The sequence below is a fragment of the Thunnus thynnus genome, chromosome 20 (genome assembly GCF_963924715.1).
Source record: "Thunnus thynnus chromosome 20, fThuThy2.1, whole genome shotgun sequence".
Lineage (NCBI taxonomy): Eukaryota > Metazoa > Chordata > Actinopteri > Scombriformes > Scombridae > Thunnus > Thunnus thynnus.
Window position 1 is genome coordinate 19,312,258 of NC_089536.1, and position 24,039 is coordinate 19,336,296.

General features: G+C 35.3%; 1 protein-coding gene, 2 long non-coding RNA genes and 2 other non-coding genes across 5 annotated transcripts; all 5 read right to left on the minus strand.

Moving 5' to 3' along the window:
* Window positions 1–1,670: 1,670 nt before the first annotated feature.
* On the minus strand, window positions 1,671–8,174 carry LOC137171688 (uncharacterized). Its single transcript, XR_010924804.1, has 6 exons — window positions 7,788–8,174; window positions 6,488–7,692; window positions 4,826–5,103; window positions 3,526–4,730; window positions 1,864–2,141; window positions 1,671–1,768 (listed from the first exon to the last, which is right to left on the minus strand). It is a non-coding gene; the product is annotated as an uncharacterized lncRNA (long non-coding RNA).
* Window positions 8,175–10,038: 1,864 nt separating this feature from the next.
* LOC137171689 (uncharacterized) lies at window positions 10,039–12,622 on the minus strand. Its single transcript, XR_010924805.1, has 3 exons — window positions 12,412–12,622; window positions 10,750–11,027; window positions 10,039–10,654 (listed from the first exon to the last, which is right to left on the minus strand). It is a non-coding gene; the product is annotated as an uncharacterized lncRNA (long non-coding RNA).
* Window positions 12,623–14,555: 1,933 nt separating this feature from the next.
* On the minus strand, window positions 14,556–19,718 carry hbae4 (hemoglobin alpha embryonic-4). Its single transcript, XM_067575748.1, has 4 exons — window positions 19,267–19,718; window positions 19,033–19,234; window positions 18,335–18,539; window positions 14,556–16,909 (listed from the first exon to the last, which is right to left on the minus strand). Exons 2-4 carry the CDS (start codon window positions 19,122–19,124, stop codon window positions 16,781–16,783), a joined length of 426 nt encoding a protein of 141 aa, XP_067431849.1. The 5' UTR covers window positions 19,125–19,234; window positions 19,267–19,718; the 3' UTR covers window positions 14,556–16,780.
* A 2,234-nt stretch (window positions 19,719–21,952) lies between these two features.
* Window positions 21,953–22,046, minus strand: trnai-uau (transfer RNA isoleucine (anticodon UAU)). The gene is made up of 2 exons: window positions 22,009–22,046; window positions 21,953–21,988 (listed from the first exon to the last, which is right to left on the minus strand). It is a non-coding gene; the product is annotated as a tRNA-Ile (tRNA).
* A 349-nt stretch (window positions 22,047–22,395) lies between these two features.
* On the minus strand, window positions 22,396–22,489 carry trnai-uau (transfer RNA isoleucine (anticodon UAU)). Its single transcript has 2 exons — window positions 22,452–22,489; window positions 22,396–22,431 (listed from the first exon to the last, which is right to left on the minus strand). It is a non-coding gene; the product is annotated as a tRNA-Ile (tRNA).
* Between the last annotated feature and the right edge of the window lie 1,550 nt (window positions 22,490–24,039).

The window sequence follows — 24,039 nt, forward strand, 5'->3', positions numbered from 1 at the left end:
GTTAAATGCTGATAAACGTTATATTAATAACTTCCAGCGATGCAAATTTAGCTTGGCAATAAAGTCAACACAATTATTTTGCTGATGTAGATGTGAACTGCACTTTTTTTGTATCATTTTCCATCATAAACATAATTTAAAACGTTCTGTTAAAGCTGTAATGATATATTTTGAATGTAAATACCCTAAAATTGATTTTATTGTTAATGTGATGGTTATAATGGGTAAGTTTTTCATGCACAAACGTCGTTTTTCAAAAAAACAAAACAAAAAACAATATTTTTATATTTGTACAATTATTTTAGCTGCATTTTTGGAAACATAGAATTGCCTTTATTTTATTTTAATGTATTTATTTACTGTAAATGTATTTATTATTATTATTATCATTATTTTTATTGTATTTTTTCTTGTCCTACTATTTTATATTTATATACTTGATTATAATTTCAGTTCACAATGTTTAACATTCGGACTGAGGTGAAATTGAATATTATATTATGATAAATAAAGTCTTTACTAAAAAAATCAACAGAATTATCCTCATAGTTCTTGCTGCTCACCACGTTATGTCGTCCAGCATGAATGTTTTGTGAAGGATAACCTTATGATATAAAAAAAACAAAATAAAACAAAAAGGACATAAATATTGAGCAGAATTCAAAAACTCTGAAACTTTCAAAAATATACAAAACAGACTTTTTGATTTTGAACTCTTGATTTTTGATCTGCTAAGGACACTCAGCTACAGCTGATGGGATGAACTACTTCAGCTGAGACATACTGGCCCACTCTAGAGCAGACGCCATAGATCTTATCAAATTTCAAAATGTTTTTAATGCAGGCTCCACCAGCTCAGAACAAAAATGATTAAATTCACTGTAAAAAAAATTCTTCTTGTTCCTCTTCTATTAATGGAGCAATTAGGAAATATGAATTCCACTGCCAGAATTATCAAGACTAAAAATCCACATCTGTATCTTATTTCAACCACATCTGTATTTAGGCACGGTTTATTTCAGCACCAGGGACAACTCATTATTTATTACAGATTTATTTCAGCACCACAGACAGCTCCCCATTCATGACTAAAAGATTAAATCCTGATTATACTGCAGACTTTTAATTGTTTCCCTAATACAGAAGAGGCCAACACTATTAGAGCACAGATATAATCAGAAATAAAATTACACAGAGCTTTGGAGTTAAGATACAGATTCAGGGTTGAATTATTAATTGTGGGAACCCTCGGTGCTACAAATTAAACAAAACAGCAATACATAAGAAAATGTACCTGCTGAATAAATGAAGATTTTTTTCTTGGAACAACAGTACACCTGAAGCAATCGCTTTCAAGTGGATTTTAACTTGAATAGTAACATTTTCCTTTAAGTGTAACACTCACATTTTGAAAGTGAAAGGTGGTTTTTGTCATTTATTCTTGTTTAAGGATTTGATCAAATATTTTCTATGATATTAAACTGCAAGTTAACTCCTAACAAAAGCAATTTCCCAACATATTTGAACTGGTTTGCTAGGGAGCAGGATGTGGACTAGTTTGAAGTGTTTTAATATTTAATTGTTTTAATTAGGAACACTGATATACAATCACAAATACATCAGTATATAAGATCATTTTTATCATAAAATTTTAAAAAGCAGTCCATCAGGAAGATCAAACTCATTCATCTCATCATGAAAGGTTTTTCCTGGTCAGTCTGGATTGTTGACAGGTGTCTCAACCACCTTTTTCAGCTCATGACAGGGGCTGCGAACAGGAAAAACATGAAGCCATCACTTCACTAAGACTGCTATTGAAATAAAAAAAATATCAGCAAATGAGGTTCTTTTTCAAATTCCTACCTGTTCTTTGGGTATATGAACACCCAATCTGCAAATGTACCTGTCAGCAGCTGTGGTATTCTCAGTCTATTCTTTAATTGTTTGAATCAGCATGAGGATAGGAGCATGGGTCCTATCTAAACTTCTTGACAGGTGTGAAGTTACAAAATCATCAGGAAAATCAAGTGAGGGTGCATCACATTCTACACTCCTGTGTGACTTATACAGGGCTTGACTCGCCAAAAGGCATCTGCGGTCCTCACCTTGGTCCGGCAACCCACATCTTTCAGGACTGTGGACTGAGGAAACACAGGTTGTGTTGATAGTTTTCACGTCAGAGTTAAAGAACAAAGTGACACACATTTTAATTAACTTACAGGTCAAAGTAACATGTTTTCTTCTTTTTAAACTGTCTTTAAAACTGAAGAGTGGCGCTAATGTGTGTTTATAATCTTAAATTATAAAAACATATGGATACCAAAAGCCTGTGTTGAATAGAGCTTATTTGCTGCAACTATCTGAAAGCCCTTTGCTGATTTAAGTTGGGTTATTAAGTCCCCCTCTACTCAAAAATGCTTTCCTTCTTGTTCCTACAGTTGGATGTTTCAGCTTCATTGTACAGAATTATGTATGTTCAGAGTTCAGGGACACTAGAAGCTGTTTTAACATTCATCAACTGAAAATGGAAGGTTTCTCTGTGCTGATTGAAAATCCAATTTTAAGGGGCGGACCTATGAGCATGATTTGTTTTGTATCCAGCAGGAAAACTCCTTTTATTTTATATTTATTTTATTTTCATTAAAAATGACAACAATGATTCGAGTCTGCAGGTCAGGCTCTTTACAAGCTGAGGGGATCCCTGTATTGAGGACTGTGAGGGGTTTCGGTGTCATTTGAGGACAGAGCGGATTTCTGTCAAGAGTTCTTGTTTTTACGTCTGGCACCTAAACTCACCACGCACGTGAACTATAATGTTCAGAACTGATAAGAGCTGGAGGCCCCCAGTGAAACTCAGGGCCACATGAGGACACCTAACAGAAAAAAAAAAAAATAAAGTGATCTAATTTACACCAAAAGAGACTACAGCCAATAATCCAACAGACACAATATTTTCAGCCATGTTAAATGCTGATAAACGTTATATTAATAACTTCCAGCGATGCAAATTTAGCTTGGCAATAAAGTCAACACAATTATTTTGCTGATGTAGATGTGAACTGCACTTTTTTTGTATCATTTTCCATCATAAACATAATTTAAAACGTTCTGTTAAAGCTGTAATGATATATTTTGAATGTAAATACCCTAAAATTGATTTTATTGTTAATGTGATGGTTATAATGGGTAAGTTTTTCATGCACAAACGTCGTTTTTCAAAAAAACAAAACAAAAAACAATATTTTTATATTTGTACAATTATTTTAGCTGCATTTTTGGAAACATAGAATTGCCTTTATTTTATTTTAATGTATTTATTTACTGTAAATGTATTTATTATTATTATTATCATTATTTTTATTGTATTTTTTCTTGTCCTACTATTTTATATTTATATACTTGATTATAATTTCAGTTCACAATGTTTAACATTCGGACTGAGGTGAAATTGAATATTATATTATGATAAATAAAGTCTTTACTAAAAAAATCAACAGAATTATCCTCATAGTTCTTGCTGCTCACCACGTTATGTCGTCCAGCATGAATGTTTTGTGAAGGATAACCTTATGATATAAAAAAAACAAAATAAAACAAAAAGGACATAAATATTGAGCAGAATTCAAAAACTCTGAAACTTTCAAAAATATACAAAACAGACTTTTTGATTTTGAACTCTTGATTTTTGATCTGCTAAGGACACTCAGCTACAGCTGATGGGATGAACTACTTCAGCTGAGACATACTGGCCCACTCTAGAGCAGACGCCATAGATCTTATCAAATTTCAAAATGTTTTTAATGCAGGCTCCACCAGCTCAGAACAAAAATGATTAAATTCACTGTAAAAAAAATTCTTCTTGTTCCTCTTCTATTAATGGAGCAATTAGGAAATATGAATTCCACTGCCAGAATTATCAAGACTAAAAATCCACATCTGTATCTTATTTCAACCACATCTGTATTTAGGCACGGTTTATTTCAGCACCAGGGACAACTCATTATTTATTACAGATTTATTTCAGCACCACAGACAGCTCCCCATTCATGACTAAAAGATTAAATCCTGATTATACTGCAGACTTTTAATTGTTTCCCTAATACAGAAGAGGCCAACACTATTAGAGCACAGATATAATCAGAAATAAAATTACACAGAGCTTTGGAGTTAAGATACAGATTCAGGGTTGAATTATTAATTGTGGGAACCCTCGGTGCTACAAATTAAACAAAACAGCAATACATAAGAAAATGTACCTGCTGAATAAATGAAGATTTTTTTCTTGGAACAACAGTACACCTGAAGCAATCGCTTTCAAGTGGATTTTAACTTGAATAGTAACATTTTCCTTTAAGTGTAACACTCACATTTTGAAAGTGAAAGGTGGTTTTTGTCATTTATTCTTGTTTAAGGATTTGATCAAATATTTTCTATGATATTAAACTGCAAGTTAACTCCTAACAAAAGCAATTTCCCAACATATTTGAACTGGTTTGCTAGGGAGCAGGATGTGGACTAGTTTGAAGTGTTTTAATATTTAATTGTTTTAATTAGGAACACTGATATACAATCACAAATACATCAGTATATTAGATCATTTTTATCATAAAATTTTAAAAAGCAGTCCATCAGGAAGATCAAACTCATTAATCTCATCATGAAAGGTTTTTCCTGGTCAGTCTGGATTGTTGACAGGTGTCTCAACCACCTTTTTCAGCTCATGACAGGGGCTGCGAACAGGAAAAACATGAAGCCATCACTTCACTAAGACTGCTATTGAAATAAAAAAAATATCAGCAAATGAGGTTCTTTTTCAAATTCCTACCTGTTCTTTGGGTATATGAACACCCAATCTGCAAATGTACCTGTCAGCAGCTGTGGTATTCTCAGTCTATTCTTTAATTGTTTGAATCAGCATGAGGATAGGAGCATGGGTCCTATCTAAACTTCTTGACAGGTGTGAAGTTACAAAATCATCAGGAAAATCAAGTGAGGGTGCATCACATTCTACACTCCTGTGTGACTTATACAGGGCTTGACTCGCCAAAAGGCATCTGCGGTCCTCACCTTGGTCCGGCAACCCACATCTTTCAGGACTGTGGACTGAGGAAACACAGGTTGTGTTGATAGTTTTCACGTCAGAGTTAAAGAACAAAGTGACACACGTTTTAATTAACTTACAGGTCAAAGTAACATGTTTTCTTCTTTTTAAACTGTCTTTAAAACTGAAGAGTGGTGCTAATGTGTGTTTATAATCTTAAATTATAAAAACATATGGATACCAAAAGCCTGTGTTGAATAGAGCTTATTTGCTGCAACTATCTGAAAGCCCTTTGCTGATTTAAGTTGGGTTATTAAGTCCCCCTCTACTCAAAAATGCTTTCCTTCTTGTTCCTACAGTTGGATGTTTCAGCTTCATTGTACAGAATTATGTATGTTCAGAGTTCAGGGACACTAGAAGCTGTTTTAACATTCATCAACTGAAAATGGAAAGTTTCTCTGTGCTGATTGAAAATCCAATTTTAAGGGGCGGACCTATGAGCATGATTTGTTTTGTATCCAGCAGGAAAACTCCTTTTATTTTATATTTATTTTATTTTCATTAAAAATGACAACAATGATTCGAGTCTGCAGGTCAGGCTCTTTACAAGCTGAGGGGATCCCTGTATTGAGGACTGTGAGGGGTTTCGGTGTCATTTGAGGACAGAGCGGATTTCTGTCAAGAGTTCTTGTTTTTACGTCTGGCACCTAAACTCAACACGCACGTGAACTATAATGTTCAGAACTGATAAGAGCTGGAGGCCCCCAGTGAAACTCAGGGCCACATGAGGACACCTAACAGAAAAAAAAAAAAATAAAGTGATCTAATTTACACCAAAAGAGACTACAGCCAATAATCCAACAGACACAATATTTTCAGCCATGTTAAATGCTGATAAACGTTATATTAATAACTTCCAGCGATGCAAATTTAGCTTGGCAATAAAGTCAACACAATTATTTTGCTGATGTAGATGTGAACTGCACTTTTTTTGTATCATTTTCCATCATAAACATAATTTAAAATGTTCTGTTAAAGCTGTAATGATATATTTTGAATGTAAATACCCTAAAATTGATTTTATTGTTAATGTGATGGTTATAATGGGTAAGTTTTTCATGCACAAACGTCGTTTTTCAAAAAAACAAAACAAAAAACAATATTTTTATATTTGTACAATTATTTTAGCTGCATTTTTGGAAACATAGAATTGCCTTTATTTTATTTTAATGTATTTATTTACTGTAAATGTATTTATTATTATTATTATCATTATTTTTATTGTATTTTTTCTTGTCCTACTATTTTATATTTATATACTTGATTATAATTTCAGTTCACAATGTTTAACATTCGGACTGAGGTGAAATTGAATATTATATTATGATAAATAAAGTCTTTACTAAAAAAATCAACAGAATTATCCTCATAGTTCTTGCTGCTCACCACGTTATGTCGTCCAGCATGAATGTTTTGTGAAGGATAACCTTATGATATAAAAAAAACAAAATAAAACAAAAAGGACATAAATATTGAGCAGAATTCAAAAACTCTGAAACTTTCAAAAATATACAAAACAGACTTTTTGATTTTGAACTCTTGATTTTTGATCTGCTAAGGACACTCAGCTACAGCTGATGGGATGAACTACTTCAGCTGAGACATACTGGCCCACTCTAGAGCAGACGCCATAGATCTTATCAAATTTCAAAATGTTTTTAATGCAGGCTCCACCAGCTCAGAACAAAAATGATTAAATTCACTGTAAAAAAAATTCTTCTTGTTCCTCTTCTATTAATGGAGCAATTAGGAAATATGAATTCCACTGCCAGAATTATCAAGACTAAAAATCCACATCTGTATCTTATTTCAACCACATCTGTATTTAGGCACGGTTTATTTCAGCACCAGGGACAACTCATTATTTATTACAGATTTATTTCAGCACCACAGACAGCTCCCCATTCATGACTAAAAGATTAAATCCTGATTATACTGCAGACTTTTAATTGTTTCCCTAATACAGAAGAGGCCAACACTATTAGAGCACAGATATAATCAGAAATAAAATTACACAGAGCTTTGGAGTTAAGATACAGATTCAGGGTTGAATTATTAATTGTGGGAACCCTCGGTGCTACAAATTAAACAAAACAGCAATACATAAGAAAATGTACCTGCTGAATAAATGAAGATTTTTTTCTTGGAACAACAGTACACCTGAAGCAATCGCTTTCAAGTGGATTTTAACTTGAATAGTAACATTTTCCTTTAAGTGTAACACTCACATTTTGAAAGTGAAAGGTGGTTTTTGTCATTTATTCTTGTTTAAGGATTTGATCAAATATTTTCTATGATATTAAACTGCAAGTTAACTCCTAACAAAAGCAATTTCCCAACATATTTGAACTGGTTTGCTAGGGAGCAGGATGTGGACTAGTTTGAAGTGTTTTAATATTTAATTGTTTTAATTAGGAACACTGATATACAATCACAAATACATCAGTATATTAGATCATTTTTATCATAAAATTTTAAAAAGCAGTCCATCAGGAAGATCAAACTCATTAATCTCATCATGAAAGGTTTTTCCTGGTCAGTCTGGATTGTTGACAGGTGTCTCAACCACCTTTTTCAGCTCATGACAGGGGCTGCGAACAGGAAAAACATGAAGCCATCACTTCACTAAGACTGCTATTGAAATAAAAAAAATATCAGCAAATGAGGTTCTTTTTCAAATTCCTACCTGTTCTTTGGGTATATGAACACCCAATCTGCAAATGTACCTGTCAGCAGCTGTGGTATTCTCAGTCTATTCTTTAATTGTTTGAATCAGCATGAGGATAGGAGCATGGGTCCTATCTAAACTTCTTGACAGGTGTGAAGTTACAAAATCATCAGGAAAATCAAGTGAGGGTGCATCACATTCTACACTCCTGTGTGACTTATACAGGGCTTGACTCGCCAAAAGGCATCTGCGGTCCTCACCTTGGTCCGGCAACCCACATCTTTCAGGACTGTGGACTGAGGAAACACAGGTTGTGTTGATAGTTTTCACGTCAGAGTTAAAGAACAAAGTGACACACGTTTTAATTAACTTACAGGTCAAAGTAACATGTTTTCTTCTTTTTAAACTGTCTTTAAAACTGAAGAGTGGTGCTAATGTGTGTTTATAATCTTAAATTATAAAAACATATGGATACCAAAAGCCTGTGTTGAATAGAGCTTATTTGCTGCAACTATCTGAAAGCCCTTTGCTGATTTAAGTTGGGTTATTAAGTCCCCCTCTACTCAAAAATGCTTTCCTTCTTGTTCCTACAGTTGGATGTTTCAGCTTCATTGTACAGAATTATGTATGTTCAGAGTTCAGGGACACTAGAAGCTGTTTTAACATTCATCAACTGAAAATGGAAAGTTTCTCTGTGCTGATTGAAAATCCAATTTTAAGGGGCGGACCTATGAGCATGATTTGTTTTGTATCCAGCAGGAAAACTCCTTTTATTTTATATTTATTTTATTTTCATTAAAAATGACAACAATGATTCGAGTCTGCAGGTCAGGCTCTTTACAAGCTGAGGGGATCCCTGTATTGAGGACTGTGAGGGGTTTCGGTGTCATTTGAGGACAGAGCGGATTTCTGTCAAGAGTTCTTGTTTTTACGTCTGGCACCTAAACTCAACACGCACGTGAACTATAATGTTCAGAACTGATAAGAGCTGGAGGCCCCCAGTGAAACTCAGGGCCACATGAGGACACCTAACAGAAAAAAAAAAAAATAAAGTGATCTAATTTACACCAAAAGAGACTACAGCCAATAATCCAACAGACACAATATTTTCAGCCATGTTAAATGCTGATAAACGTTATATTAATAACTTCCAGCGATGCAAATTTAGCTTGGCAATAAAGTCAACACAATTATTTTGCTGATGTAGATGTGAACTGCACTTTTTTTGTATCATTTTCCATCATAAACATAATTTAAAACGTTCTGTTAAAGCTGTAATGATATATTTTGAATGTAAATACCCTAAAATTGATTTTATTGTTAATGTGATGGTTATAATGGGTAAGTTTTTCATGCACAAACGTCGTTTTTCAAAAAAACAAAACAAAAAACAATATTTTTATATTTGTACAATTATTTTAGCTGCATTTTTGGAAACATAGAATTGCCTTTATTTTATTTTAATGTATTTATTTACTGTAAATGTATTTATTATTATTATTATCATTATTTTTATTGTATTTTTTCTTGTCCTACTATTTTATATTTATATACTTGATTATAATTTCAGTTCACAATGTTTAACATTCGGACTGAGGTGAAATTGAATATTATATTATGATAAATAAAGTCTTTACTAAAAAAATCAACAGAATTATCCTCATAGTTCTTGCTGCTCACCACGTTATGTCGTCCAGCATGAATGTTTTGTGAAGGATAACCTTATGATATAAAAAAAACAAAATAAAACAAAAAGGACATAAATATTGAGCAGAATTCAAAAACTCTGAAACTTTCAAAAATATACAAAACAGACTTTTTGATTTTGAACTCTTGATTTTTGATCTGCTAAGGACACTCAGCTACAGCTGATGGGATGAACTACTTCAGCTGAGACATACTGGCCCACTCTAGAGCAGACGCCATAGATCTTATCAAATTTCAAAATGTTTTTAATGCAGGCTCCACCAGCTCAGAACAAAAATGATTAAATTCACTGTAAAAAAAATTCTTCTCGTTCCTCTTCTATTAATGGAGCAATTAGGAAATATGAATTCCACTGCCAGAATTATCAAGACTAAAAATCCACATCTGTATCTTATTTCAACCACATCTGTATTTAGGCACGGTTTATTTCAGCACCAGGGACAACTCATTATTTATTACAGATTTATTTCAGCACCACAGACAGCTCCCCATTCATGACTAAAAGATTAAATCCTGATTATACTGCAGACTTTTAATTGTTTCCCTAATACAGGAGAGGCCAACACTATTAGAGCACAGATATAATCAGAAATAAAATTACACAGAGCTTTGGAGTTAAGATACAGATTCAGGGTTGAATTATTAATTGTGGGAACCCTCGGTGCTACAAATTAAACAAAACAGCAATACATAAGAAAATGTACCTGCTGAATAAATGAAGATTTTTTTCTTGGAACAACAGTACACCTGAAGCAATCGCTTTCAAGTGGATTTTAACTTGAATAGTAACATTTTCCTTTAAGTGTAACACTCACATTTTGAAAGTGAAAGGTGGTTTTTGTCATTTATTCTTGTTTAAGGATTTGATCAAATATTTTCTATGATATTAAACTGCAAGTTAACTCCTAACAAAAGCAATTTCCCAACATATTTGAACTGGTTTGCTAGGGAGCAGGATGTGGACTAGTTTGAAGTGTTTTAATATTTAATTGTTTTAATTAGGAACACTGATATACAATCACAAATACATCAGTATATTAGATCATTTTTATCATAAAATTTTAAAAAGCAGTCCATCAGGAAGATCAAACTCATTAATCTCATCATGAAAGGTTTTTCCTGGTCAGTCTGGATTGTTGACAGGTGTCTCAACCACCTTTTTCAGCTCATGACAGGGGCTGCGAACAGGAAAAACATGAAGCCATCACTTCACTAAGACTGCTATTGAAATAAAAAAAATATCAGCAAATGAGGTTCTTTTTCAAATTCCTACCTGTTCTTTGGGTATATGAACACCCAATCTGCAAATGTACCTGTCAGCAGCTGTGGTATTCTCAGTCTATTCTTTAATTGTTTGAATCAGCATGAGGATAGGAGCATGGGTCCTATCTAAACTTCTTGACAGGTGTGAAGTTACAAAATCATCAGGAAAATCAAGTGAGGGTGCATCACATTCTACACTCCTGTGTGACTTATACAGGGCTTGACTCGCCAAAAGGCATCTGCGGTCCTCACCTTGGTCCGGCAACCCACATCTTTCAGGACTGTGGACTGATGAAACACAGATTGTGTTGATAGTTTTCACGTCAGAGTTAAAGAACAAAGTGACACACGTTTTAATTAACTTACAGGTCAAAGTAACATGTTTTCTTCTTTTTAAACTGTCTTTAAAACTGAAGAGTGGCGCTAATGTGTGTTTATAATCTTAAATTATAAAAACATATGGATACCAAAAGCCTGTGTTGAATAGAGCTTATTTGCTGCAACTATCTGAAAGCCCTTTGCTGATTTAAGTTGGGTTATTAAGTCCCCCTCTACTCAAAAATGCTTTCCTTCTTGTTCCTACAGTTGGATGTTTCAGCTTCATTGTACAGAATTATGTATGTTCAGAGTTCAGGGACACTAGAAGCTGTTTTAACATTCATCAACTGAAAATGGAAAGTTTCTCTGTGCTGATTGAAAATCCAATTTTAAGGGGCGGACCTATGAGCATGATTTGTTTTGTATCCAGCAGGAAAACTCCTTTTATTTTATATTTATTTTATTTTCATTAAAAATGACAACAATGATTCGAGTCTGCAGGTCAGGCTCTTTACAAGCTGAGGGGATCCCTGTATTGAGGACTGTGAGGGGTTTCGGTGTCATTTGAGGACAGAGCGGATTTCTGTCAAGAGTTCTTGTTTTTACGTCTGGCACCTAAACTCAACACGCACGTGAACTATAATGTTCAGAACTGATAAGAGCTGGAGGCCCCCAGTGAAACTCAGGGCCACATGAGGACACCTAACAGAAAAAAAAAAAAATAAAGTGATCTAATTTACACCAAAAGAGACTACAGCCAATAATCCAACAGACACAATATTTTCAGCCATGTTAAATGCTGATAAACGTTATATTAATAACTTCCAGCGATGCAAATTTAGCTTGGCAATAAAGTCAACACAATTATTTTGCTGATGTAGATGTGAACTGCACTTTTTTTGTATCATTTTCCATCATAAACATAATTTAAAACGTTCTGTTAAAGCTGTAATGATATATTTTGAATGTAAATACCCTAAAATTGATTTTATTGTTAATGTGATGGTTATAATGGGTAAGTTTTTCATGCACAAACGTCGTTTTTCAAAAAAACAAAACAAAAAACAATATTTTTATATTTGTACAATTATTTTAGCTGCATTTTTGGAAACATAGAATTGCCTTTATTTTATTTTAATGTATTTATTTACTGTAAATGTATTTATTATTATTATTATCATTATTTTTATTGTATTTTTTCTTGTCCTACTATTTTATATTTATATACTTGATTATAATTTCAGTTCACAATGTTTAACATTCGGACTGAGGTGAAATTGAATATTATATTATGATAAATAAAGTCTTTACTAAAAAAATCAACAGAATTATCCTCATAGTTCTTGCTGCTCACCACGTTATGTCGTCCAGCATGAATGTTTTGTGAAGGATAACCTTATGATATAAAAAAAACAAAATAAAACAAAAAGGACATAAATATTGAGCAGAATTCAAAAACTCTGAAACTTTCAAAAATATACAAAACAGACTTTTTGATTTTGAACTCTTGATTTTTGATCTGCTAAGGACACTCAGCTACAGCTGATGGGATGAACTACTTCAGCTGAGACATATTGGCCCACTCTAGAGCAGACGCCATAGATCTTATCAAATTTCAAAATGTTTTTAATGCAGGCTCCACCAGCTCAGAACAAAAATGATTAAATTCACTGTAAAAAAAATTCTTCTCGTTCCTCTTCTATTAATGGAGCAATTAGGAAATATGAATTCCACTGCCAGAATTATCAAGACTAAAAATCCACATCTGTATCTTATTTCGACCACATCTGTATTTAGGCACGGTTTATTTCAGCACCAGGGACAACTCATTATTTATTACAGATTTATTTCAGCACCACAGACAGCTCCCCATTCATGACTAAAAGATTAAATCCTGATTATACTGCAGACTTTTAATTGTTTCCCTAATACAGAAGAGGCCAACACTATTAGAGCACAGATATAATCAGAAATAAAATTACACAGAGCTTTGGAGTTAAGATACAGATTCAGGGTTGAATTATTAATTGTGGGAACCCTCGGTGCTACAAATTAAACAAAACAGCAATACATAAGAAAATGTACCTGCTGAATAAATGAAGATTTTTTTCTTGGAACAGCAGTACACCTGAAGCAATCGCTTTCAAGTGGATTTTAACTTGAATAGTAACATTTTCCTTTAAGTGTAACACTCACATTTTGAAAGTGAAAGGTGGTTTTTGTCATTTATTCTTGTTTAAGGATTTGATCAAATATTTTCTATGATATTAAACTGCAAGTTAACTCCTAACAAAAGAAATTTCCCAACATATTTGAACTAGTTTGCTAGGGAGCAGGATGTGGACTAGTTTGAAGTGTTTTAATATTTAATTGTTTTAATTAGGAACACTGATATACAATCACAAATACATCAGTATATTAGATCATTTTTATCATAAAATTTTAAAAAGCAGTCCATCAGGAAGATCAAACTCATTAATCTCATCATGAAAGGTTTTTTCTGGTCAGTCTGGATTGTTGACAGGTGTCTCAACCACCTTTTTCAGCTCATGACAGGGGCTGCGAACAGGAAAAACATGAAGCCATCACTTCACTAAGACTGCTATTGAAATAAAAAAAATATCAGCAAATGAGGTTCTTTTTCAAATTCCTACCTGTTCTTTGGGTATATGAACACCCAATCTGCAAATGTACCTGTCAGCAGCTGTGGTATTCTCAGTCTATTCTTTAATTGTTTGAATCAGCATGAGGATAGGAGCATGGGTCCTATCTAAACTTCTTGACAGGTGTGAAGTTACAAAATCATCAGGAAAATCAAGTGAGGGTGCATCACATTCTACACTCCTGTGTGACTTATACAGGGCTTGACTCGCCAAAAGGCATCTGCGGTCCTCACCTTGGTCCGGCAACCCACATCTTTCAGGACTGTGGACTGAGGAAACACAGGTTGTGTTGATAGTTTTCACGTCAGAGTTAAAGAACAAAGTGACACACGTTTTAATTAACTTACAGGTCAAAGTAACATGTTTTCTTCTTTTTAAACTGTCTTTAAAACTGAAGAGTGGCGCTAATGTGTGTTTATAATCTTAAATTATAAAAACATATGGATACCAAAAGCCTGTGTTGAATAGAGCTTATTTGCTGCAACTATCTGAAAGCCCTTTGCTGATTTAAGTTGGGTTATTAAGTCCCCCTCTACTCAAAAATGCTTTCCTTCTTGTTCCTACAGTTCGATGTTTCAGCTTCATTGTACAGAATTATGTATGTTCAGAGTTCAGGGTCACTAGAAGCTGTTTTAACATTCATCAACTGAAAATGGAAAGTTTCTCTGTGCTGATTGAAAATCCAATTTTAAGGGGCGGACCTATGAGCATGATTTGTTTTGTATCCAGCAGGAAAACTCCTGAAATGAAATACATTGGAATATTTATAGATTCTGGATTTTTTTTTTAACGAGGGAGAAGGAGTAGATGTAATTTTATGGATTTTTTAAAAAAATTTTTGTGGAAAAACCATATCAGACACACATAATTATTGCAAGTAGAGTATTTTATGTACATCTTAAAACATGGGTGTTGTTGGTGAAGCTCCGCGGGGAGGAGTGCAGACTTTCAGCCGGGAAGTCAGGGAGTCCTCCGGCTGTCCGAGGATCTACAGCCGCCGGAGAGCCCGCACAGGGTCAGTCAGGGAGGAGAAAGTACATATCATCCCCATCCTGGTCAACTTTGTAAAGATATAAACTAGCTAACCTACTAGCATAATATAATATAAACGACGAACTGTTGGTAGTATATACGAAGAATATAAAGCCTACTAAACACAATAATGTAGAAATTATAGATTCTACTCCATATTAAAGCTAACGAGTTTGATAAGTATGTAATTTATTTTTCTTCTATGGCGGCTTCTCCTGTTGGCGGTGCAACATATTCACTACCGCCACCTACTGGACTGGAGTGAAGCTGTAGGACAATACTGGTAGTAAAACAACTGGAATATAACATTCATAAGTATGTTTTAATTAGTCTATAATCACCTGGGCTATTCAATTAAAGTTCAAAGAGGTCCAGTTAGAGAAAGCAAAGGTTCAGAACATCATAATGTTTAACCTGCGTTATGATTCAGTGCCATATATATAGAAGTAACCTAGTAGTTGTATCAACGTCTGTATGTAGTCAACAACTGACTATCAAATCAAATAAAGAACGTACAATTTTAATAATATTTCAACAATATTAATGGTCAGTTTTCACATCGAAATGGAAGGATTTTAAATAAGAAGTACTCTAATAATCAATAAATGTTCTTTTCTCATTTCAAGTAAAAAAGGGCTGCATTTAAAAATGAAATATCCAAGAGTTTTTGAAAAATGTGCAATCTTAAAATAAAGTGCTTAACTTTAGACGAATGAAATAAAAAGTGTGGCCTGAGTTTCTCTCTTTCTTCTTTTTTGTTAACGCCAATTCACATCTTAACAGTCTCGACCAATTTTATAATAAACAATCTCAGCAAATCTTAATAACTGAACAGCTTTAACGCCTCTTTTTCTCTTTCTTTCCCTCTTATATCCCACTACCCCACTTTCTGTTGTTCAGTGACACAAGCGAGCTCTTTTGTTAGGATCCTGGTGGATCGATCATTTAGATCATTTATTTTCTGTGCCCTCAGTTCAGATTTGATTGGGTATGTTTGCTCCAAAGATTTGTGCTTTGTCTCGTTCACATCGTTCACATTGCCGCTGTTGAAATTTTATTTTATTTTTCATTTCTTAACCCAAAAACCATTTTACCAGACGATGGCGCTGTTGTAGTGTAAATCTATACAACCTCGGTGTTATTCTGGTGACGTTCACTAGGCGAGACTATGGACTAAACCTGAGTTTCCTTAGGCAAAGGAGCACCCAAATGTTTACTTTTTCACATTTTACTTACTTTACTGCCTATACTAATCACATATCAAGAGGTTTCTAAAGGATACTCTTCTAAAGCTAATCCATTCATTTCCTATATTCTAGGCTGCCACTGGTTTCCATTCATGCCAGTATGAAAATCAACTTTTGGACAATTGAAACTTGTTGGACGTACACACTTCAGAAGTCACTAGTAGAAATGTCATCATCACATAGGCCTACCAGTAATGTAGTTGCAAGCAGAGAGACCTTGTTCACCCATTCAAGACGGGCTGCTAGTGTTGTTTACACAGTTAAACCCAGAATAAAATCAAACTGTTACTGACATTGTGAAAAATGATTATTATTAATTTGGTAGTTTCTTGTATTGAAATGGTTGCTGTTCAGATGTCAGAGTTTCCAATCCCCACCTACAGCTGCATTATCATAAACCTTAAGTCATTTTTACTACAAAACAAAGTTCACTGTGATGGATTATTTGCCTCAAGCTAATTTGAAGTCTCTGGAAGTTGATTTTATGCCTAAATTAAATAAACAACTGACTGGAAGGCTGACAATCAATCTAATAACTTAAGTTATTCTTTTAAATGATCAGCAGTAGCACACATTTAGTAGTCAATGGAATAAAACTTCTAAAAAACAAGTTTTGTCCTTTAAGACTTCAAAAACCAAAGCCAATAGGTTAATTGCACATTTTTATTATTACAAAACATTACACAACATAATAACAACTACACATATACATAAATATGTCATATCATAAATTATCATAAATGCCTCATATATATACTTCCTAGAAACACGTGGCTGAGTCTCATCTGTATTTCTCGGCGAGCACGGCTGCGAAGGCTGACAGGTACTTGTCCATTGCTGCATGTGCAACCGGTGTGAACGCTTCGCCCATGTGACAGGCCAGGGTGACGAGCATACAGTGTGAGAACAGCTGCAGAGAAGTAAAAGATTTGTTATTGACAAAGTACTGATGTAAAGTCAATAAATACTCTAGTTAGGCTGCAGTTCAATTAAAGATATAAGTTGAAGCAGAGAGAAGGATGGTGCGTATATAACAGTCATAAAATGTGTGAAACCTGTTGCTGTTGAGATTTATGTATCTATTAGTCACATGTTTGATTTAACAGATACAGTATGAGCCTCACTGTTCCCTAACCGTACCCATCTGATACACTTTGTTGGTGGTGGTACAAAGTAAATTTTTAAGTAAACATTTGAGACAGATTTACTCTTAATAAAGCAATGAAAATAGTCCCCTTTGACTTTCATTTATGGCAAAACTTAACACACAGTTCAAAGGAAAATCTTTTCAGTGGCACCTCCAGATTTTGTAAGATGATGTTTTGTGTTTTGGTCCCATAACTGTGGTGTATAACAAAAAAACTGTCAATCATTATATGCACTTGATTTGCACAGTGATGACAGTTGAGAAGTTTTGTACTGTGAGCTGCTAACCCAGAGAGTTGATCACAGCAGTTATCAGTTTGGTGAATAATGAGAACAGGACAGAGTGTAGGAGTATAATAAGAGTCAGAACAACAGTGACTCCTGCATTACAGAATTTTCTGCAACAACTCTCAGTCAGTACTGTAAAACTCTCTGAACAGACCTCCTAAAGCACCACCTGTTCAAACCCAAGACTAAATAGATGTGAAATTTCAAATTGCTATGTACGGTAAAAAAAAACCCAAAAGGTAATTCAAGTGTAATCAGCCGACTGTTATCTAAACTGTTCCAATGAAAGCGTGCATTAGCTTTGCATTGCAGACTCAACATAATCCAAGCTAAACGTTTGTATCCCCCCCCCCCCCCCCCCCCCCCCAAAAGACCAAAGCTCACCTCTGAATCTTCTACATTTACTATATATCCCAGCATAGATAAAGCACACATGTGTTCAGCTTTATCAGTGAGATACATATTGGAGATCATGATATAAAGATTTCCCTGGTTTGGCTACAAATGTCCTTGTTGAAATTAAATACTGAAACATACTGAAATTGATAGACTTCTTACACAGTTTATCATATATGCCAATATATTGTAGTTTTCTTTAAGAATGTACAAAACTTAAAGAGCTTAATTTCTGATATATATGGAAGTATATGGAGGTAGCTGGTATATTCTGCCATATATTACACATACACTATTTAATGTATCACTCATTTTATTGTTCTTAAGTGTGTGTCCTGTGTCATATGCTCATATGGCAAATGTATTTCTATTGCATAATCACTTGTGTTATGCTACAGGATTTAATGGGCGTGTTGTAAACAGGTGATCCAAACTTGACTGTAGATTGATCTTATATGGATTCCGTGTATGTTTCCACACTATAGAAAGTACTTTGGACAGGCACCTTGAAGTTGGACGGGTCTATGCGCAGCTGGTAGGCGTGCAGGGTTTGCAGAGGACCCAGGGTGACCGTCAGCTGGCTGATGTCTTGGGCTCCCTCTGCTATGGCCAGGACGATCTTCTTCCCGTGGGAAAGCAGGTGAGGGGAGCGTGCACTGATGTCGAGATGGGAAAAATATGTCTTGGTGCCGGGGAAAGTGACGAACATCCTGTGGGATGAAAAAGGGACGATGTTTGTTGCAATGATTGTAGCAAACATTATGGTAATAAAAGTAGGTAACAATTGGAGATTGAAGTTGGCCACTCCTTTTGCTGTCGTCATCATAATCATCATCACCACAACACTGGTGTGAACTCGGTGCCAAGTAATTTGAATTTCACTGAAACCTCGATGGTAAATTTGATGGATTTGCTCTGTTACATCTTCATATGTGAATCAAAGTTTACTTTTTATCATTATGATGGAGAAACGTCAGAAATCTTTTATGCCTTCATCTTTATAAACAAACCAGTCTTAAGTAAGATGCAGTAAAGATAAGGTGGCTTACATCCAATAATGTATCTACTTATCCATATAATGTCTTGTCAGTTATCAGTGACTGAGATGCTTTCCAGAGTACTGGCATATTGAAAATGTAGTCATAACACACAGAAAGTTTAGATTTTGGAAATGTCTACACAATATACAGAGTGTGAACCTACCGAAAAAGCGCATCTGAACCAATATCTTCAGCCACAGGAGTCAGACTTTCCCATATTTCTGCAATGAGCTTTCTCTCTCTCTGTGAGAGCATTGCAGCCTATTGCACTGAACGTTAGATGATTAACTGAGGTAAAACTATCAAAAGTGTGAGATTACTTTACAGCTGAGCGGAGGTCAGGTGTGCGTAAAACCATTTTATCACAACAATAACGCTGTTAACCAAAACGCAGGACAAAAAAAAGTGGTGAGCAAAAGAGATGGAGTAATAATTCCTTCTGTCTGAAGAGGTGTAACGGTAAAGGTCTCGGCAGCCGTGCGCTCTGGTGCGGGATGTTTTCCTCGTCTGCTTTATCGGACCACAACCAGTGCAGGGTGGGGGCTCCGCACTACTGCGCTATCTGCTGCTCCGTGTGCGTCACGCTGGATATTTCTACCATATCACTTATGTGACTCTTCTCAGAGTGCAGCTGGAACGGGGTGCTGATGATGACGATGGCCCCTTAGGTGCCACTACATTTTTTAAAATTTATTTTCATTTTTATTTTTTGGGTTAGTAGGTCGAGGTTCCCTTACTATCAGCATATAGATATAAATAAAAGTAAAATTATATGGATAAAAAAGCTAACTTGAATTTAAAATGTTCAATAATCATAATTCAAGCACTGCTGGAGGTGTATATGTCTATTGTTTTTTGTTTTTTTTGTTTTTTTTTGTAAAACCCACCACTCCAACTCTTAAACATCACTTTTTTTTTTTTTTTTAAAGATTTCTTACTCACCTTGTTAACAGTGTTACATAAATGAGTCAGAGCGCGTGTTCCAGTGTGGAGCAGGCTTTTGCAGATAAGGTCTTTCAGCTGCTGCTATCTGCAGCTCCATGAGCTGCTGCTCAAAGCGCTGTGGGCGTGAGACCAGTCTGCATCTGATACCATTGTGAGGACCATCCAGCCCCCCAAAGGACTTAAGCTTTGTTGTGTGTCTTTTATTGAGGCGTTTAAACAAACACCATTGTTCAGGAGCACTGAGGAGCAGGCAGAGTCGACAGTGACAAGACATAATAGTGGTGCATATTCCCAAACAAAGTTATAGTACATCAAATTACCGCAAAGCAAATGCCACACAGTAAACCTTTGAGGGAGTCGCCCACATATCCCAGTTGTTGATCTACTGTAACCTAAAGGTTCATGTTTAGCCGGAACCAGCACCAAACAAGCAAATGACACTCAGATACTGAGTACTCTTTGTGTCACTTATTCATAGACTGACCAAAATAAGATCACATACAACACAAAACATACAGTACATAATATAGAAAACATGTTGACATGTTGCAGTAGTTTGGTTTAAATAATAAAATCAATAGTGGCTGAAATCCATTTAGCCTGCTTCAGTTTCAGGGTCCTGGTGTTGTGCATTCACTGTCACACTGTCATTTCTTATTTGAGTATGAATAGAACAGAGTCATTGTTAATGTTATTAGTAACACCTGTGCTTTTCCTTCTATATTAAGTCAACATGTCCGCTGTGAAAAAGGCCTATTACAGACAGGAGGGATCAGATGAACTTATAATGTTGTAGGTCTTCATATGGCCACATCACTCACAGATCAGCTCTGGTCATGAATGTAGTTCTTGTAGACTGTGGAAACATCCTGATTGTCTCCTTGAACTGATTGACACCTATTCAAGCAACATTTCAGTTGTCAGGTGGAAAAATTCTGGAGGTTCCTCAATATAGCACAGAGTCCTTGTGGAGGGATACAAGTATAGAAAAGGTTTTAAAAAAAAGAAAGAAAAAAAAAGACCATGAACCTGCAGCTTTCTGATGCTGGGTCAACTTCATGCTGTGTGTCAGCAGGTTAACAGTGGGTGGGTGAGAGCAGGCAGCCTGTGTCAGTGAGGTTATCATGGAGGAACCTCCCATCACTTCCAGAAGACTCTACAGTAATTATGGTGTCCCTGCATGACCCTTCCACCCACCCTTACTTGTGCAAAGACATGCAGCAGCTCCTGTTTTTAAGGTTTTTTATTTCAGTGCTGCTGCTTTGACTTTCAATGCTGCACATTTTTACTGGTCTTTACATACATGGACAGTTATTAATGTTTACATCAGTAATAAAACAGACTTATATTTTGAACAATCACTTAAGAAATGTGCATTATTTTAAAAGCATGCAGTACTTTGTATAGATACAACACAAATGCATTGTTTTCATTTTTAAATTGAGTTTTTATTGATTCATAAGCCTCTAACCACTGGAGTGAGGTGATGATGAAGAAGAAGGCTGACTCAGCATAATAAGGGGATCTCATGCCTTCTTGTCATGCCCTTTATCAAAAATGCACAGTCATGCTTTTTGTTACAATGAGATAGGCTGCTCACACTATATCAAAAACAACCAGATCACTGTTTACAAGTTATCTTACTGTAATTATCTGTGTTTGTCTGTCTGTTGTTTTTTCAGAAGACTTAATTCATATTGTATTATATTCCACTGTATTCTGTTACCTAACAATATTATAGCATTATACATGCACCACAATGTACATGTATTTGCTTGAACATGACATTTACTGTTGAATATTTGAAACATGTTGTCCATTGGGGGGCAGTGACTTTATAGCCACATCAATGATTGACTGAATGAATAATGTTTTTCTGCAAAGAAGCTTCAATTTATGTTTGAATGATGGCTTTTTCTCATTTTAGAGCTCCAAATATGATGTTTCAAATGTTAAAGTGTTGCCCAAAGTTAGAGGATGGAGTGAATTCTCCAATTCCTCATTGCTGCCTCTGTTATGCTGATTTTAGAAATTCAGTAGTAGCTTCACCTTAACAAATTTATTCATGAACCACTAGAGACTGGGATTGTGTTGATTGAAACTTGTGAACAGTGTTAGGGTTCATGTTAAAACTCTGCTGCTCCAGGTGAGGCTCGAACTCACAACCTCGGCATCACTCTGCAGGTTACTGTCTTATAAGTACCGCGCGCTGACCGATTGCGCCACTGGAGCTTGCTGAGTTACTAAGTTCAACACGATACAAGTGAGCCAAATATTCCTGAAAAAATAGGCTTTTTAGTAATCAGTGTAATATGATTATGGGAGTTTAAAGAGAATCTTGATATAGTTTGAAGGTGAGCATCAACAGTAATCTTTTTCTTAAAAAGGACAAACATGCACTACTTTCCTTAAACTGAGGCAGCTGCTGAACGAAGGCCTGTAGTCATGTAGTCTTTGTTGTTAGAGTAGTTTAGTCATTCAAATGAGTAGTGTGATTATCAGGATTTACCAGTTAATATCAGTATCTTTAGTTATTGTCAGTCATGGTGTTATTTTCTTCAGCAGCATGTTAAAACTCTGCTGCTCCAGGTGAGGCTCGAACTCACAACCTCGGCATCACTCTGCAGGTTACTGTCTTATAAGTACCGCGCGCTGACCGATTGCGCCACTGGAGCTTGTTGAGTTACTGACTTCAACACTAAACAAGTGAGTCAAATATTCCTGAAAAAATAGGCTATCTAGTAATCAGAATAATATGATTATGGAGAGTTTAAAGAGAATCTTAATATAGTTTGAAGGTGAGCATCAATAGTAGCCTTTTAAAAAAAAAAAAAAAAAAAAAAAGGACAAACATGCACACCCTTCATTTAATCTAGGCATCTGCTGAATGAAGGTTAAGGCGTGTAGTCATGTAGCCATTGTTGCTCTCAGCCTCAGCATCAGTCTGCTGGTTACTGTTTTAGAAGCAACGTGCAGTGACTGAACCACTGGAGCTTGTTTGGTCATTGTGTTCAATATTGAAAAAGCGATTTCAATGTTACTTAAAAAAACTTTCAAAAAAATGTCAATGTTACTTAATACACTTTTGCCTGAGTTGTACCATCTTAACAGAATGAACAAAGTCAGGAAGATGCCAATCAAATATAATCTGTACATGAACACACTGTACCAAGAAGAGGCCTCATTAGGCATTAGGCAGTTAAAACACATTTGGGTGAAATATGGGGCTCTGTTTGATTGTTTTTTTTAAATTAATTTATTAATTTAGAATAATCTACAATAATTTGTTTTCTCCAACTGGGCCGTTTAAACCTACATTGGCGGCCCTGGGACAACCATTAGCTGGGGGCCACTATTATTAGCAGTTTGTGGTAACTGGATTAAGCTCAGATTAAGTATAAAGTTGAACTTGTTGGTCCTCTTGCTTTTGGATCACCAAGAGAAGACATGTTTTCATCAAGAGAACATGAACATTTATTCTCTGAATCACAACAAGGAGAAGGAGAGGATGACAGCAGTCGGGACAGTCTTACCAGGGTTGCTGACATTGGCTGTTTTACAAATAACATAATCACTGTTTTCAATAAAAAACTGAAGAAGCATGGCAGTGAGACTGACATTCAGTAGTACAACAACTCAACTGCTGAACAGTCTGAGCACAGCTGGTGAGCAGGTCGCCACAGCGACTGCTCCTGCTCAGGCCAAGGCAAAAACAGAGAAAACTACTGCTCAGCCTGCAGCAAGATCAGTGAAGAGAGAAACCCACTGATCTCATCCAACAGTAACTGGCCAAAAAGGAAAACCAGTGCAACAATGACCATAACTGGTGAGAAACTGTTGGCACCTCCTGCTGTTACCATGGCAGGAGCTTCTTTAGTCATAAAAACAGTAAAAGCAATGGCTGCTTGCATCAATGTGTAAGCTGCTGGTCTCCACGTGTCCAAAGTTCCTGACCCGCAGCGACTCCCAGGTGATATTTCTGGTTCTTCTAGATTCAGTTTCTTGACAGGTTCCTCCATAACAGCTAATAGTTTATCCTCAAAACAGTTAACAATCTCAACACTGGCAGATACACTGTATTTACTACAGTACTTACAGTTACATTTATAGAACACTGCACAGATGTTTACATACCAACTGCACCTTTGTATGTATATATTCCTAACTGCACTACTTCTATATAGGGCTTGTGCAATTCAGCAAATGTGCAATATCCTGAAGTGAA